The sequence below is a fragment of the Lytechinus variegatus genome, chromosome 4 (genome assembly GCF_018143015.1).
Source record: "Lytechinus variegatus isolate NC3 chromosome 4, Lvar_3.0, whole genome shotgun sequence".
Lineage (NCBI taxonomy): Eukaryota > Metazoa > Echinodermata > Echinoidea > Temnopleuroida > Toxopneustidae > Lytechinus > Lytechinus variegatus.
The window spans coordinates 30,329,031-30,347,782 of NC_054743.1; the positions used below are offsets into that span (position 1 = coordinate 30,329,031).

At 35.0% G+C, this 18,752-nt stretch overlaps 1 protein-coding gene across 1 annotated transcript in view; it reads left to right on the plus strand.

Annotated features, from left to right (window-relative positions):
• The window catches only part of LOC121412938 (arginine-binding periplasmic protein-like), a 44,458-nt gene extending 31,984 nt beyond the window's left edge, over window positions 1–12,474 (plus strand). Inside the window, exons 6-8 of the mRNA XM_041605701.1 lie at window positions 7,418–7,501; window positions 9,896–10,109; window positions 12,434–12,474. Coding sequence (XP_041461635.1) covers window positions 7,418–7,501; window positions 9,896–10,109; window positions 12,434–12,474 — 339 coding nt within the window. The remainder of the gene's footprint in view (window positions 1–7,417; window positions 7,502–9,895; window positions 10,110–12,433) is intronic.
• Window positions 12,475–18,752: the final 6,278 nt, after the last annotated feature.

Consider the following 18,752-nt stretch of genomic DNA (forward strand, 5'->3'; position numbering starts at 1 on the left):
TATTTAAAGGTTCTGAACTTATGGTCAAGCCAGACTGCTTATTAGACAGTCTAATTAAAAGTTACAAGGAAGCTGGTACTACCCAGCGCTCTACACAGAACAAAACAATGAACTTGACCATTCCTATACAAATTATAACAATAAAGGGTGGACGTAAGGTTTGCTCTATTGAATTAGCTTTCTGTACCTATACTTTAGTACATAACCTACCCTATGGGATTTCATGTAGAAAGAGATTAAGAAAATGCCAGAGTGCAAAATGAGAAATCTAGTGGAATATGAATTTAAACATATATATCAAAAATATTTACAGCATTAAAATTGCATAGAACTCACTGCACACTGCTGCAGTGACAATAATTCCTTCGGTTTTTTGTCTCGCCTGCATAGCGGAGCGAGACATAGGTATCACTATTTCCGGTGTCGGCGGCGTCGTCAACAATTGTGTTGTACACCCAATAACTTTCTACAGCTTCGAGGTGGGATCACCAAATTCATACCAGAGGTCCATCTCGTGAAAGCACAGGTCAAGTTCGAATATGAGTTGAATTTGAATAAGGTTAAAGGTCAATGAACTTACCATGACTGGCACTGTGCTATCAGTATGTTGTACACCCAGTAACTTTCTACAGCTTCGAGGTGGGATCACCAAATTCATACCAGAGGTCCATCTCGTGAAAGCACAGGTCAAGTTCGAATATGAGTTGAATTTGATTAAGGTCAAAGGTCAATGAACATTTTACTTAAGAACTCAGTACTCTCTATACTTGAACCAGATTTTGTATTTTACTTGTATATTTAAAAGCTGTTGTTGTTATTTATTTAATGAGCTATAGTTCTTGGCACCATTTATGATATTCACACAAATTTGCCAAAGGTACAATAGAAAAGCTGTCAAAGTTTTCACTCACATTATTATGAATTACATTCTTTTTCACTAACATTCATTTCCTTACTTCCATGGAAATCATTATCCATGTAGCTTCATAGTATTAACAGCATTCTTAGTGTTATCTCATTTCCTAGGGATAAAGTAGGCCTATAGCATTATTGCATATGTAAACTGTCAGAACCACAATTCACCCCCCTAAACTGCTGACAGCCTCGGAAGTCATATAGCATAGTTTTGACATGTGACATTCTCTTCATGACTGCAATATGCAGGCGAGACAACGCTTGGCGTTTGCCTTTTCTTCTTTTTTCTTCTTCCTCTGCATCCCTCTTCCTCTCCTTCATATTATTATAATTACTATCATTATAATTATTACTAAATTTGTATTTTTATAATTATCGTTGTCTGTGATATTTTTTTGTTATTGTTGTTCTTCATCATTATCGTACAATGTATACTCCTTCTTTTTCTTCTACATCATTTTCTTCTACTACTACTACTTTTTCTTCTTCGTCTCCTTCATATTATAATTATTTTTTACTATCATTATTAATCATTGTTGTTGGTGATATTATTTTTCTTGTAATTGTTGTTGTTCTTCATCATCATTATCTTATTCTCCTTCTCCTCCTCCTTCTGCTTCTTTTTCCTATTATTGTAATTATTATTATAATTATTATTAATATTTCCATTACTATTATTATTATTATTGTAATTATTATTATTATCATTGTTAGTATTATTATTACTATTATTATTATTATTATTAAAAAAAAATAAAACGCACCCTTTCGGCACTTCCGGGGGGGGCTTTGGACGAATGGATGCGTTCCAGTGAACGCGACGTGACGTAACGCTCCAAGCGCACCCTTTCGGCCAAGCCGGGGGGGGGGGGGTGTTGCACCCACAAATGTAATAACGCCCACAAATGTAATAACGCCCACAAATGTAATAACGCCCACAAATGTAATAACACTTTACCCACAAATGTAATAATTTTTGATCGCCCACAAATGTAATAATGACTTTACCCACAAATGTAATAAATTTGAAGGGATCTTTGGCGAATCCGTTCTAAACTAAAATCCTATAGTAATGCGTTCATATAGCACAAAAGTGCAGTCTTTTTTTCAGACCGGGTTAATAAAACATCAAAGTACAAGTCCAAAGTCTTTTTTCCAGACCCGGTTGTTTAAAAAATTATGATATAAATCCAAAGTCTTTTTTCCAGACCCGGTTGTTTAAAAAAATATAATAAAAGTTCAAAGTCTTTTTTTCCAGACCCGGTTGTTTCAAAAATTGTGATATAAGTCCAAAGTCTTTTTCCAGACCCAGTTATTTCAAAATTTATAATATAAGTCCAAACTAAGATCGATAATGATATTCCTGAGGAAAAAATGGAAATCGAGCTTAGTCTTTTCTCCAGACCCAGTTGATTAAAACTGGTGGAATTAATGTCTTTGTTGTTGTTTCAACTTATACGGTGTATATTGTGAATATATGCACTAAAAGTAAATTGAGAATCAAGCGTAGTCTTTTCTCCAGACCCGGTTATCTGTTATTTAAACATTATGAATAACAGTTTAAAAACAGTATAAAGACCCCATAATCTTATTAATGCTGGATATAGCGTAGTCTTTCAGCCCGACCATTTTTTTTTTCTTCAAAAAAAAAACGCTAATAGTAAGAATTAAAAAAAATCAAAGTCTAAGACCAAACAAACCTTCAACCTAAGAACCTGTTTTAAAAGAGGTTTAGAGTGTTGTCTTTATTCCAGACCTAAAACAGTTACGAAAAAAATCTAACATAAGACCTTATATTCTTATTCTCGTGGAATAACACGAGTTTTAAAACGTACTCTTTCCTCCAGACCCGGCTATTAAAAAAAGTAACTGAAAAACTTCAAATCTAAGACCAAATTTCCAAAGTTTCACCCAGTAAAAATATGTCTTTTTTTAGATAATACTACTACCCCTACTAACGCGTTGGTAAAGCAGACATCCTTTCTCCAGACTTGGTTACTATTTGAAAAATAAAATAATTTTTACAAATATTCTAAAACGAATACCCAATAATCTAATTACTGTGGAACAACATGAAGACCGATTGTCGAAGATCGACTTTCCTCCAGACACAATTATTTCAGGAATAAAAAATCAATAAAACTCAACCCCCAACAACGAATCTAAGAACCAACAATCCTCCAAATTAAGACCATGCATGTAGAAAAGCACATGTTTAGAGCGTTGTCTTTATTCCAGACCCGGTGATTTAAAAATGATTAAACAATCCTAAAAACAAAAGACTCATATTCTTATTCTTGTGGAATAACACGAGGATTATGCTTAGTCTTTCGTCTGGACCCGGTTATTTAAAAGATAAAGAAATATTGAAAAAAAATGACAGCTGAGAGCAATCTTCAAAATTAAACCCACTTAAAATGCTTGGGCTTAGAGTGTTGTCTTTACCCCTCACCGACGTATATTATAACTTTTGAAACGACCGGGTCTGAATAAAAGACTTTGGACTTGCATTATAATTTTTTGAATTAACCGGGTCTGGAAAAAAGACTTTGGACGTATATTATAATTTTGAAACAACCGGGTCTGGTAAAAATACTTTGGACGTATATTATAATTTTGAAAAACCGGGTCTGGAAAGAGACTTTGAACTTTTGTGCTCTTTGAACGCATTACTATATTTGTGGGTAAAGTCATTATTACATTTGTGGGTAAAGTGTTATTACATTTGTGGGCGTTATTACATTTGTGGGTAAAGTGTTATTACATTTGTGGGCGATCAAAAATTATTACATTTGTGGGTAAAGTGTTATTACATTTGTGGGCGTTATTACATTTGTGGGTAAAGTGTTATTACATTTGTGGGCGTTATTACATTTGTGGGCGATTATTACATTTGTGGGTGTAACAGGGGGGCTTTGGACGAATCTTCGCGTTCGCGTTGACGCACCCTAACGCGACAGCACCCACCCTTTCGAAATAAGCCCTTTGGGTTCTCCTCTTGAAAAAAAAACATAGAAGGCATTGTTTTACATCTCATAAAATAAGTTCGTGTACGTGACGGTGGCCTGTCGAAGTTGCCAAAACCGTTTATTTTGTTTTGACAATATATATTTAGAATATCGTCTAAAGAAGCCCTCATCTGGAAAAGGGCACTTATTAAAGGCAGTATCTACATTATATAGAGGAGGCCTTGGCACTGGGAAGAGGGGACTGAAGCTTGTTAAATTTCTTGAGACCAAAATTTTACATTGAACCTTTTTTTTTTCTTTTTTTTTTTTATTTAGTGTCGAAATACAGAGAGGGGATGGAGTAAATTCAGAGGGCTACCGTGGACGTAGGCTTAAATAAACAAAATAAAAGTTAACATCTTCAGGAAACATGTTAACTGATGTCTCATACATCTGTTTTTTCCAAGTCGATAATACAAGTCAAACTGGTTTTGTAATGTAGCGGGAATGCCGCGGGGGAATGCACTTTTGCCACTTCGGGGTCTCCAAAAGACATATATTCAGATATTTGAACAAAGTTAAAGTATGGATTGAGGTGGGGTACATTCGTCATGATTCATGTGCCAGAGCTTCATTTAAGCAGTAACCTGCAAAGCAATGTCTCCTGTAAATTTTCAAAGAGAAACAAATAAAACAAAATTAATAGTGTTTTACCGATACCGAAATGCATTTTGCCCGTATATAGCATAGATTACGGTGTGGCAGACACACCAACAAAAGCGATACGAGAAGCTGATGGAAGCTATTGTGTTGAGATTGTGTTATCTCGAATGACATACCATTGATCGCTTTATTGTCCGATTCGTGAGTGTGACTGTGACATAGAGGTTGTTTTGGTCTCGTTTTAGCGCAATATCACGTCATACATTTTGACATATTTGCCCTCTTTCTAAGAAAATTAAGACACTAATACTGTCATGAAGCATATCGATGTTTTCGCTAATATATTCTCTTTCATGTAGAATGTTGACATTTTGTATTAATTGCTGTTATTTGTAAAACAGTTCAGGATTCTTGAAAAAAATACTCTGTTTTAAATTATAATTAGCATAATTTATGTAAATTAGGTAATAATAAACAAGGATATCCCAATTTTTTTATGACAATTTTCTTCCCTGTCTTACCCTAAGTCTTTATTTCCAATTTTAGGGCAGTTCTGGTGAAATATATATTCTGAATTACTTGTTTTTACATATCGACATAATATGCAAATTTATGCAAATTACTTGCTTATTTGCATAGATACAGCGTGTCTCTTTGGATGAATCTTTTTCTTTTGACTCAAGGAACATTTGTGCCAAGTGGGACATTTGTACTAAAAAATGCAGCGTTCACCCCTTTTTTTGCAGTTAACAAGTCTACTATGGAGCTTCCCAATTAAAATGAGAACAGACAGCGAATCGAGGCCTGCTTCGGTTCATATATCATTTAAATCGTTTCCAACTTATATTCTTTAACATAATAACTTTGGAGTTTTGTAATAGTGTCCTGAATTCACTATATGTCCGGTGCTTATATAAGAAAATTTCTTGGTTAACCATTTAATTAGGTTTCTTCTTCTCACAGAAATGTCCTCGGTTGTGGACAGAAAAATACTAACGATATTCAAGGAGCTTGCGATATTAAAAAAAGTCCTTCACTTCCATCATCAAATTTTGTATGTGGGTGTGTGTATATAATTGCAACCGCGTAGCCAGGATTTCATTTTGGAGGGGGCAGTAAATGCACGCGAAGCGCGCTCCCTAGGGGGTGGGTGCAGGGTGGGGGAGTTTCCCCCTCCTTGAAATGAAAAGGAGCCGTTTCTCTTGTCTCTAGTACCTCCAATTCGGTTGACTATATTGCGATTTTGAACCTTGTTTTCAAAAGTGATTGTGAACGCACAAAAGAGGTATACAATGGAGGAAATTAAAATGATAATAACTCCGCGCGAAGCGCCGAAGCTAAAGTGTTTTATCAATTTTTCTTGCAAATCAATGAAACTCTGAAATTTCAAAGGGCGGACGTTTCATCAAATGTAGATATCTCTAATACCCAATCGTCTCTAATTCAATTGATTTTCTAAGATTATTGAACTTCATTACAAGGAAAATAGTGCGCATAAAGTTGAAACTTCTGTGATTTATTGAAATTATCTATCTATATAATAAAGGATGATTTTTTTTTTGACTTATCCTGAAGCGCTTCATTTTGAATATAAAGAAACTTAAGTGTCATTCAAAATTTCAAACTGAGGGCGCAAAACAGGACAGGAGATGAATGTATACAGGGAAATGACATGAAGTTTAATACAATTTGATTAAAAAAATATTGTACTTTTTTTATTTAATACGACACGAATTCCATACCTTCCTCTTTTTAACTTAGGAATCTGTTTGCCCCCAAATTATGGTTGTTTATAGTAATGAGCTGAAAAGCGGGAGAAGCTGACTTTATGGAGGTGACGGCAGAAACTGATATAAAGATTTTACCCGCTCGGAGCCGACCAGACCAGAAGTTGCGCGATCAATTGAAAAAAAAGATAACTTCATATATTTACTTCGGCCTAACTTTACTCAAATTCATGCCCTAATGTATACAATTTTAACTTTAACTGGCAAGAAGCACATAGCTGAGGTGGAAAAACAGGGTTAGAGAAAAGGTGGGGGAACAATGGAGAACTTCAATATTGTCATTTAACCGCGCGCAGCGCGGAAGCAAAATTCATATATGAATTTAGAGCAAGAAGAGTGAAGGAGTTTCTCTTTTGAGAAAAAAATAAAGAATAAAAAGAAAAAAAACAAAGCTACCTTTCTTCCCTTTCCTCCCTTCCCTTTTCCTTTTCTCCTCTCTTTTTTCCCTTCTTTTTTTCTTTTTGGGGACTTTTTTTTTGGGGGGGGCGACCGCCCCCACCGCCCCCTGGCTACGCGCCTGTATAATTGGTTCAATAGGACGGTGTGTGTATTGTTTGGAGGTGGGGGTGGATGCATAAGGCTAAGATAAATACGAGTGTGGGATGGGGGTTATCGGTAAGAGTATGTGCCTGAGCGTATGAGGGTGTGTTTTTTGTGTGTGAGGGTGTGCTGAGGGAATGCAGTGTATGAGTGCTTTACAGATCCATTGCCATTATCTAGTAGTCGAAACCCTTGAAAGCGGCCTATAAAGGTCCTGATCTAATTGTTTACCGATAAAGAACTTGAGTCTTTGGGGAAGGCATTTTCTCTAAACATGAACATGTGATGCATTATTGGAATCAATGTGTGCGCGTGAATTATTTTCGAATCGACTGAATGCGTTTATTTCCGTGTACTGAATGCCCCCAATCGACCAAGACGAGACATGTCTCACTCACTGATCAGCCTGTAAATCTATCGTGTTGTGGAATTACAGATATACAACGCCGTCCATTGATATTATAGTCATTTTTCTTTTCTTATTATCCAAATGATAACCCATACTATGACAGGCATCGCATAACCTACAAAGCTGCACATCCTTTTTGCTTCCTTCATCCATAGGGTTCCAAGCTGTCTGCATCAGCCAATCAGATAATCTACTATCAGACGCTTGAAGAGCTGGTAGCAGCCGTCATCAATAGAGATGTTAGTATGCCAAATGTCATAATCGTATCTACGCTGTATCAGTCTTTGGATTTGAAAATAAGAATATCATAATGAAATGAATTTCGTTGAATTGTATAGAGACTTGTAGAGTATGAAAACAAATATCGGAGAAAATTTTAATTGTTAGTGAAGATGGACTCATCCATCACATTTTTAATACCGAAAATTAGATTACCTATAAACAATCCGAATCGCTCATTCGAGAACTTTATTTGATTCTTCTGTCTATTTTTGTTGAGTCTAAATTCTATTCATTCTCCTACATTTCAGTTTTACCTAACTTAATACTTCTAAAGTGATCACAATATACAAACCTTCAAATTTTAAAAGCTGATTGAGTTTATTTATTTATTTTTATTCATTTTAATTCTTAATTTATGTATTATTTATTTATCTAAAAAAATCTAGGCCATAATTTCACTTAGATGGCTTGTGTCTGGCAGTGTGCTCACGATCGAACAAAAAAGCGCGGTGCAGCAATTTTCAAGTGCATTTTATGTCATACCGTTGCATTAAGACATAATCAGCATATAGGCCCAAGGGCGCCGGAAGCGGGGGGGGGGGGGCAGGGGGGCACTTGCCCCCCCCCCAAATAAAATTTTTGGGGGGCAAAACGAGATTTTGCCCCCCCCCCAATGCGCCCCCCCCCTAAAAGTAGAAAAATGAAAAAATATTAAGGACAAAGTAAACGATGAAGGCACTTTCAGACTAAAACCGAATGGCAAGCTATTTTTGTTAATATCTAAACCTACAAATAATGAAAAAGATAGGTATCTTCTTAGATAAATGATTTGATTTTATATATATATTTTGATCTAAAAAGTGAAAAAAAAATCAAGCACGTTTTGAAATAAAGAGATGGTTGTGTATTTATGCAAAGGCGCGAACGATTTTTTTTATTTCTGTACTATGACCTGAAAGTTTTTTTCCAATTATTCCCCTCCCTTCCATCATTCAACTTTCTTCCCGGTTCTATCTTTCTCCTCACCTTCCGCCGCTTCGCCCCCTTGATCTACCTATGATGACCCCTCCCACGGCAGGAATTTGGTGTAAAAATGGAATATAAAAGTCTCGTTAATAGAGTGTTTAAAAACAATTTTTGGGGGATTAAACATAGTTAAAGTTCACTGTGAAGGATTAATCATAACTCATGAAAACTATTCTTTATACTGAGTACGCGAACAATAAAAATATTCTTATATTCCAAGTAAATTTGGAATAAAGGGAAGTGAATTAGCTTAACAAAGGTATGATTTTACTGCGTATGGAACATTCTCGTCTACCATCTATGCACTAAATTTTATAAGTATCCAGAGGCGATTTTTTTTCGTCATTTTTATTAGATATGAAATTGACAATGGCCATCGATGTCATCAATGTCATCACTCTTTGGCTGGCATATAGGGCTAGATGCGAGTTCGAGAATAGTTGGGCCGGTATGCCTTTTCTTTTCCTAACCAAGTTCTTAACAAAAACTATCTGTTAATATATTTCGAAATTCGAGGATACACGTGTATAATTTCGATTTTGAATTATGTATTTTTCCATAATAAAAGAGCACAAATAGTAGGGGGACATTTGATATTATGTCCCCCCTTTCCAAAATGGTAGGGGGACGCGTCCCCCCTGGGATTTCCGCCCATGGTGATGGGGGAGCTTCTGCATTTTCTAGAATAAAATTGAAGGATTTCGTGCACACTTTTGGTGAATTTTGTGAATTCTGCCCTCTCGATCGGCGGCCCCCGGCTGCGTACGGTCATGTTTGTCATCTTAGAGTCTTTAAAAGGCCTATATATTACATTGGTTTGAAACAATTTCGTTTGCAATAAGGCTCGTAATTTGCTGGAACTGCGACCCTGATCATGAAGAAACACCAGTCTGGGTCAGAAGGGGGAAACAGAAGGAGCAAAAAGAACTCCAAGACTTTAATTCTCAAGAAAATTATTTTTGAATGCTCTTAGAAACGCAACTTTTATACTCCATTTTTGCACAAAGTCCTTACCGTGGGGGGTCCCACACCCTCTCCCGCTCGGTCGCTTCGGTAACTTACGCTTTCAAAAATATTGTGCCCCCTTCGGGATTTTGCCCCCCAAAAAACTGAAAGTGTTCCGGCGCGCCTGTATAGGCCTTCTGTGGACTGTGTTTTATATAAATTATCATCCATATCACTTGTTTATTTATATATTAATTTATTGTTTTCAACAATTTTTCATTTAAAATTATGTATTGATTCGATTATTTGTTAATGTATTCATTCCAAGGCCGATTTTTTGGGGGTATGGTAATAGTCTCATACTCTCATACACTTTGAAGTCACACTGAAAGCAGGAGAAACCATTATTCATAATATCGATCCCTTGTTTCATCCCCTAGGTAGACGCTGCCTTCTGCTATGGTGAACCGTTATTGAGCCAGCTGAAGCTTGTAACCCCGTCAAGCTTCCCGAACCGATGTGCCCTTGGAGGGTTTGGCATGATGACCCGGAAGGACAACACCGCTTTCGTGACATGGTGGAACGATGCCTTCGACAAACTTGTCAACACCCATCAGTACAGGATGATATGTCAGGATCTGAAGGTAGCACATGGTATGTATATCTACAATTTCTTATTGAAATAAGTGCACACATTGTTACAAAGAATGCTTATATCATTTCCATTAATCACTTTTGATTTTAGAGATCTCCTTCTTTAACTTACCTCTTTAATAGGTCACTACCAGATTGTGTTTTTCCTAATCAGTTTAAAACTGCTAAAGTAATACCATTATTTAAATCTTGTAACAAAGATGACCCTTCTAATTTTAGACCGATATCAATTTTACCAACTGTTTCGAAAATTCTTGAGAAACTTGTTAATCAATTGAAATCTTACATGAAAGAAAACAATAATATACTTTGTACCCAACAGTCGGGCTTCAGAGAAAATCATTCGACTGTAACGTCTTTATTGAAAGTTACCGATGATTGGTTGAAAGAAATGGATAATGGCTTTTATACTGGTGCTGTGTTCATCGACCTGAAAAAAGCTTTTGACACCGTAGATACTACAATACTTATCAGAAAACTCTCAAGAATTGGCGTTTCGACGGACGCCTTACACTGGTTCGAAAGTTACTTGTACAATAGGAAGATGTGTACTTTTAATAGATTCTGTAATATCAAATAAATCATATATAAATTATGGAATTCCTCAGGGCTCCATACTTGGACCAATTTTATTTACAATTTACATAAATGATCTCATAACACAGGTAAAAAACTGCAAATTGCATTTATATGCAGATGATACAGTGTTGTATTTTTCTCATAGAAATGTTGATATTATTGAAAAAAATATAAATTTTGATCTCCGTAAAATTCATAACTGGTTATGTTGTAATAAACTAAGTCTTAATGTTAATAAAACCATTTGCATGTTATTTGGAACTGGGAAAATGCTATCTAAATGTAATACTTTATATGTAACTATATCTGGTAAACGTATTGATCAACGAAATACTGTTAAATATCTGGGAATGTACCTTGATCCAAAGTTAAAATGGAATTTGCACATTGACGAAATGTGCACTAAAATTAGTAAGGTAGTCAGCTTTCTGGCCCGTCTTAGACATTTTATATCAGAATCCAATCTTAAGATAGTTTACAATTCTATTATCCTTCCACTTTTTGATTATGCAGATATTGTTTATGATTCGGCAAGCAAAAAACACACTGAACGTTTGCAAAAATTACAAAATAGGGCCGGACGTCTCATTTTAAAAATAAATCCGTTTAATCACGTTTCAAACAATGATATTCATATAAAACTAGGATGGCAGTCTCTCAAATCAAGGCGTAAATCACATTTAAACATAATGGTATACAAATCCCTTCATAACTTAGCCCCACCTTATTTAGAAGAGTCTTTTCAATATTGTAATCATTCGTATTCCCTCCGATCGCAAGGAAATATTAAAATCCCCAAACCCAAGAGTGAATGCTGTCGAAGAACGTTCTTATATAGAGGATCACAAGAATATAATAACCTACCATCTACAATAAAATTGTCAAATAGCCTATTTACTTTTTATAAAAATTTAAATCAGTTAATTCAGTCTTGCCCTGACCTTTAAAAGAAATAGTAGCGACAAGTGGGTGGGTGGGGATGGGGGGGGGGGGTCGCGTTAAGGTATAGATGTATTCTCTTGTATTCTTTTTGTTGTTTTTCATTATTGTTTAGCCCAATTATTTCTTATGTTTAATTCTATTATATGTCATGTACAGTAACTGTTGTTATGTCATGTTATGTACAGGGTTACATATTTGTTGTTACATATTTTCTGGACCCCAGGGAAGAACAGTTTTGTTACATTAACAAAGCTGAGTGGGTATATCCAGCCATCTCACTTTTGATTTTTTTTATTATGTACATACATTTACATTGTATTGTTTTTTAACATTGTGATATGGAAAATAAATACCAATACCAAAATGAGAACAATTGGTGAAATTCCTTAGACATGGGTATAGGTGGCGTGGCCTTGGACTGAACCATGGACCTGCCCAATTTATATTTCCGCTTGAAGACCTGTTCAAAAATCACTCCTAAAGACAATGTAGAATGGTTACCTTTTGACCAACTACTATTTTGTCAAGTTTGTGAATTTTAGTTTTTAAAAACAAGACATATTTAAAACAAATCGATCTCCACTTCTCAAGCCACACATAATTGCAAAATTATGGAACAAGTTATACCCTAAACTAAGAAACACAACCTTTTCCTAGCTGGGTCTGCTTACTCTAGACACACCTTAACGTGACAGAAAAAAATAAAAGAATAAAATCGTTGTCCTTTCGTTTATGAACAAAATCCATTAATGAAGTATATTAATTTTGATGAAACATACTTCTTCTTTATCCTCTGTCTACAGGTCACATGCCAGGTCAAAATCCACACGAAATATGTCTGTAATCGAGGAAGAAATGGCGCGAAGATCCGGGCTGCTATTATAACTACAGCGAGTTCACCCCAAATTGAAGTTTGCTTGAACATGTTGAATGTAAGGACTGAACATAACACATTAACGGATAAGCAACATTGTTTGAACCTTTTAAACAAAAGTCAGCAATAAGCTTAAGATCCAATGGACTTAATGTGAGACGTCTTTTCACTCTAAATTTTGTACGGAAGGTCTATTTTTCTAAACAAGGAGATCTTACCACTCCACACCTTATTGCTCATTTGCAATTTGGTCTACTCTTCACTGTTAAAAGACCGACATTGGAATCGAATCACCATTTGTGAAGCCACTGTGGGTTATCATTTATTTCCCCCTGAATGTGGTGGGAATGTATATTTGCACTTTGTAAGGAAGGGGTTATGTTATTTTAGAGATTCATATTTACATTTCCTACTATGCGACCCCGAAATATCGAAGAAATTGCACTCCCTGCTTTCCCCCTCCTTGTAAAAGTTTCTTCGAAAGTGTTTTTTTTTTGTAATAATAAGTTGCAAATTTGTTGCGTCATCAAGGATCTATTCTTCTCCCTCTTTCGTTAACAACGACTAATATAGCTTATCCTTTATTATCATTTTTCATAGACCTGTTTTTTTCTTAGTTTGTGTTTTGGACATCTGCACAAAACAATAATCCTTCATAAAGTAAATTATTTTAAACTCGGAGAAGGGTTGGGGGCGGGCTTTACATATCATTGTAGGTTTCAAGTAGTTATTATGATCCCAATTAAATGCAATTACAAATTTTCATATGATTAATTTAACTTCATTCGTTATCATTCAATTATACAGTGCATTCCAGAAAAAAAAATCGGGATTCCCAAATCTTAAAAGACGAAGGATTTATGGTTTATTTCATTTACTTCATCATACAATTCAACTATGAGACGACCACTTAACGAACAAGTAGAGTTTGAAATGTTAATGTCCAAGTTTGGTTTCACGGAAAAAAATGATTGGTTCGTGAAATGACAACCTAGATTATTCGACGATTGTCTCAGCGTACAAATCGTATTCCTTAAAAATTTCACTGATCTCTGAACTCTGATATGAGAGTGGATTTAGGTTAACAGAGAGTTTCTGCGCTAATCCTTTTTGATATGCCTCAATGTTTATAGTTTATAATCCGCCGTGCATTTTGGTGCAAACGGATATCTTCACAATGAGATTATCATCTGCGTGAAGTAGTTTCTTTTTGTAGTAAATTAGTTAAGCAAAGCCCTTTTTAAAACGATTTATGATTAATAATATATACATTTGAGCTTGATTTTTTCCGCGAAGGAGCTTCGCGAGCGAAAAAGTGGCTACTGCGAAGGCACTTTGTTTTTTTTCATTTCTTTTAATATTATTATTGTTATTGTTATTATTGTTATTATTATCATTATTATTATTTTTTTTTTGGGGGGGGGGTTCATGATAATAAAAACTGCTGTAATTTTCATGTCATATAACATGAAATATCCAAAAATGTTAACGATTTACCCTCGCAGTATCTCGCAAGGATGACCTTTTAACAGTAATTAGCGCCTTAATTGACGGAAAAATGAAGCTTATCTTATCCATCAGAAATCTCTTCGAAAGGGCTTTGCTTAAATTGTTTACTACAAAACACCCAACTACTCCTACTTCAGGCAAACGATAATCTCGTGGTGAAAATATCCGTTTGTGAACCAAAATGCAATCATTTACATAAAAGTGGCCTTTATGGCTTTGCCACCCCTAAATTGAAATACGTTCTGCCGCCCTAGGTAAGTACTACGAATTCAGAAATAAATTTACGATTTGGGGTCATTCTCAGAAAAATGCACCAATTGATGGGGAAAAAATTGTAAAACTAAAGTCTACAGAATCTTATTGAAAGATGCATATTGTGAAAGTACCATGTATGAGAGTGGCAACAGAAAAGGGGCAAGTCGCTGTTGTATCATTTAGAAGTACTGACCGGATTAACTCAAGCACTGTTTATCAATGTTACGGAGGTTAATCGTTAGCATTGCCCACTTATGTTACTCAATTATATCACTTTTTAAATGATTGAAATAGAAGTGCATAAAATTCAGTTTAAGTGTGGTATCAACAATTTTATTAACTGAAGCCGAAATGTTTGCAAGATAGAAAAAATATTCAATTTTTTTTCAGAAGCAGTATTTTACCAAATAACAAAACAAAAAGTACCATAAAAATCATTGCACATCTTTCATTCACTTTAATGTTCATAATTTGAATGAGGCAACCTTAAAATTTTCATTCACAACCTGAGATCCTAAGCTATGCATGACCAATGCTGGGAATCCAAAGATTAAGCATCAAATCATGTCGATGGCATTTACCCTTGTCAATCTTCGTTACGAATAGCAATATTTATTGTGTTAGCTTAGGAAATCCATATTTAGGTATTCGTATAACTTTTTGTTAATAAAATAGATAAATGTGGAACGTACAGCTTAATTTTACCAGCCCCCCCCCCCCCCAGAAAATGTTAAAAACAGAACAGGAATCAGACAACTGTACTTTCTGTTGTCGTTGATGTTCACAGTGTTGCCCGAAAAACCGGGCCACAGAATTGAATTTCATCTTAAAAGTTTCTGGCAATAAACGAAATATAACAATCGCAGGCCCGTAACCAGAAGGAGTTCTCTGGGTTACGAAGAATCCCGCCGCTTGCCAATAACCAGAAAGATAGAGAGAGAGAAAAAAACAACATAAAAACCCAAATGGAAATGGGGAAATGAATAATAAAAAGGAAGGTGAATGAAACAAGAGCCAAAAAATTCACGTTTGTAAGTACAAATTGATTATGGAATCTATATGATCTAATCGAGAGATTTTTTTTCCATTATTTTGTTTCATCGAGATACGCAATTATGCATCCTACATTCCAACAAACCGTCAGTGTTTGAAATATCCCTTTCCACGTAAACGTGGAAAGGGATATTTCAAACACTGACGGTTTGTTGGAATGTGGAAAGGGATATTTCAAACACTGACGGTTTGTTGGAATGTAGGATGCATAATTGCGTATCTCGATGAAACAAAATAATGAAAACTTTTCATGTCAGTAGGCCTATATCAATTATTTCAGTGGTTTTCATGCACATTGAAGGGGTCATCCAGGCTGAAAAATATGATCTAAACAGATAATATTAAGACAAACAAAATACTGCAATTATGATAAAAATCGAACAAGGAATAACGAAGTTGTGCTATTTTAAAGATTTGCATTATTTTAGTGAAACAGTTTAGGCTATGCATATCTTCATGAATATTAAAAGAGTTGATTGATGGTGTACATACATGTAATCCCCACTTGTTCTTTTGTATTTTAATGCATGAAATTATTTTATTCAATTTATATCTTCTTTATTTGAAAGCGTGCTTAAAATATCTGGTTTTCATATTGGAATAACATATTTTCAGCTCGCGCTTTGCACTCGCTGCGCTCCATTTCCTTAGCAAGACACCCATCTTTTTTATGATTACAAAAAGTTAAGAGAATGTCTTGTTTTGGGTTCTAAACCTCAAAATGCGCGTTTTACATTTGCAATAATTGTTAATTGTATATATATATATATATCTTGTTCTCAAATTAAAACGTCCATAAATTATTTGTTTCAGATTAAAATATAAAAAAAGTCAATCTCATCAATTAAGATACCCATTTTTGTAATTGGAACAAAGAGTGTTTAGAATGTCAAGGTTTCAGTCAGAATACAAAAAAAAAATCAGCTAGCACTTTGAACTCGCGTTAATAGTTTATTCAGATAACATCCTGATCATAAAAAATGCTTAGAATGTAAAGTTTTCAGGTGAGACTATTCAAAAGTTTTAGCTCGCGCTTCACGCTCGCATTTTTGATAGGTGATGTATCAATCCTCCTCATGAGTCACTGCAAGTATTTTTTCTTTCTCTTTCCTTGTCCATGAAAGCTTAATTGTTCTTCTTCTCCCATTTTTCCCCACCAATTCTGTCGACTTCAGCATTAGACAAGGCCATGACTTTCTGGAACTAGAATCGTACTATCAATCTCAGCAAAGTTCAGCAGAGAAGTGTAGTAACTTTTGGAACAATTACTGAAAAAGCTTATACAGCAAAGGAAAATAGAAATATTAAGTTCTAAAGAAGATGCCAATATTCAAAATTTATAGTATGAATCATTCAAAATTTTAAAAAGCATTAAATATCGTATATAATTCTCTGGAAATTGTTTTCGTTGGCAATTTTCCTTCTTTTCAAAGTGATGTTGAAAATAAGTTGTGTAATAATAATTTAATAAGGGTGAATAGCTATGATTTTATGGGTACCTAGGTGGAGGGTACCTTATATAATTTATATCTGTATGATCCGGAGTGATTCAGTAAAGCACAAATTTGGAGCGTATTCAAGAAAAAATGTTACGGAAGTTAATGCGTTACGGAAGTTAATGTATTTATGCTTTATAGTACAACGTGGTCCTTATTTAGCAGCCCTACTTTAAAAACTGTACTTAGTATGTAAGGTGTCTCTTATCCTATATAATACTAAATCCTTAACAGAACTGCCAGATTGCATATTTTAAGGTGCGTTACGGATGTTAAAGATGTTTAGTCATACATTTCATTTTTTTTAAAGGGAATCCAGCCTTGGCCATAAAATGTTGTGTTGGGAAGGGAAACAAATAATTTAAACAGAATGGTGAGAGTTTGAAAACATATCGGACAAGCAATAAGAAAGTTATAGCTGCTTTAAAATTGAGATCACTAATGGTATGTAGATTTCAAAATGGCAACTAGGTAAGTGTCAGATCTTGGGACTGAAATTCCCAGTCTGGTAATAGATTTGGTTGTTTGAAACGAAAGTAGTTACCACTTGCAATAATCACACAATCATTCAATATCTATATGTAACATAAATTTAATTCAGAGCGACCAGCTCTATAAATGTACATATAGTTAAAGAAATTGAACAATCAGAATTAAATCATGAATCACATGCATATCAACATAACATCAAACTGTATTTAGCAGTTAGCATCAGCATGAATTAACCTATACTGAATATGTTGCAATATGTATCTAATGAGAGTGATTTATTTATATTTAAAGTAGACAACCGAAGAATCAAAAGTATTTTATAATGACTTTTTTTGGTCATCATTGTAAAGGGGAAGTATTACTAATCATAGTGCAGGGGCGGATCCAGCTTTCGCCAATAGGGGGGGGGGGCCGAAAATATTTTCATCAACATTTTTCTCGATTGGCCGCTATAATCTGATTTTTTTTGCTGGTTTTTCTGGGGGTAGTCCTAATTAAAGACTAAAGTTTTAAGTGTATGTTGTTTTATTGTTATAAACAAGATAAGGTATCTCATGTGGTCTTGATATATAATGCGAGCGCGAAGCGTGAGCTCAAATTCTTTGATATTTTTTTCCTTAGACCTGAAGATACTGAGGAGATTTTATAATCATGAAAAAAGATAAGTATCCAGCTAAACAATGCGAGCGCGAAGCGCGAGCCGAAATTTTACTATAACAACGTGAAAAGGGACCCAATTAGGACTGTTTTTAGTGATTAATGAAGAGGATACAAGTATCACCAATTAAACAATGAGAGTGTGAAGCACGACCTCAATATATTATGATATTCCGACCTGAAAACTGGACAGTCTAAGTGCGTTTTTATTCAAATAAAGAACAAGCTGTGTGTCTCAAACTATTAAATGCGAGCGCGAAGCACGAACTTAATTTTTTGATATACTGACATGATAAAGGAGCATTCTGACAAATTTTGGTAAGAATTTCCAAAGAGGATAGGTAACTCACAAATAAGACAAAATTTTGATACATATAAACAATTTGTGTAAATCAAACAAAATAATGAAAGCTTGATGTGCGAGCTAAAATATTGTGTGAAAATTGGTTTCAGAATTGGATATGTAAGTGCCATTTAATCCTCTTGAATGGGATTCATTACACAGGCAATGCGAGCGCGAAGCGCGAGCGAAAATTTTGATATAAAGTATATTTTCCAATTCTTCCCCTCATCTTTTCTTGTTTCCTTTCGGGGTCGGGCCGGTCGTTACGAGGCTGTAAATTACACATCATGGGTATGATACTGTTTCTTACTATTCTTTCTGTTTTTCATAGTTTCTATCAAGTTAAAGAGTACACTTGTTTTCTGCAGGTTGTCAAAAAAATAGGGGGGGCCGGGGCCGGCTCGGCCCCCTCCTGGATCCGCGCCTGAGATATATAACTTCAC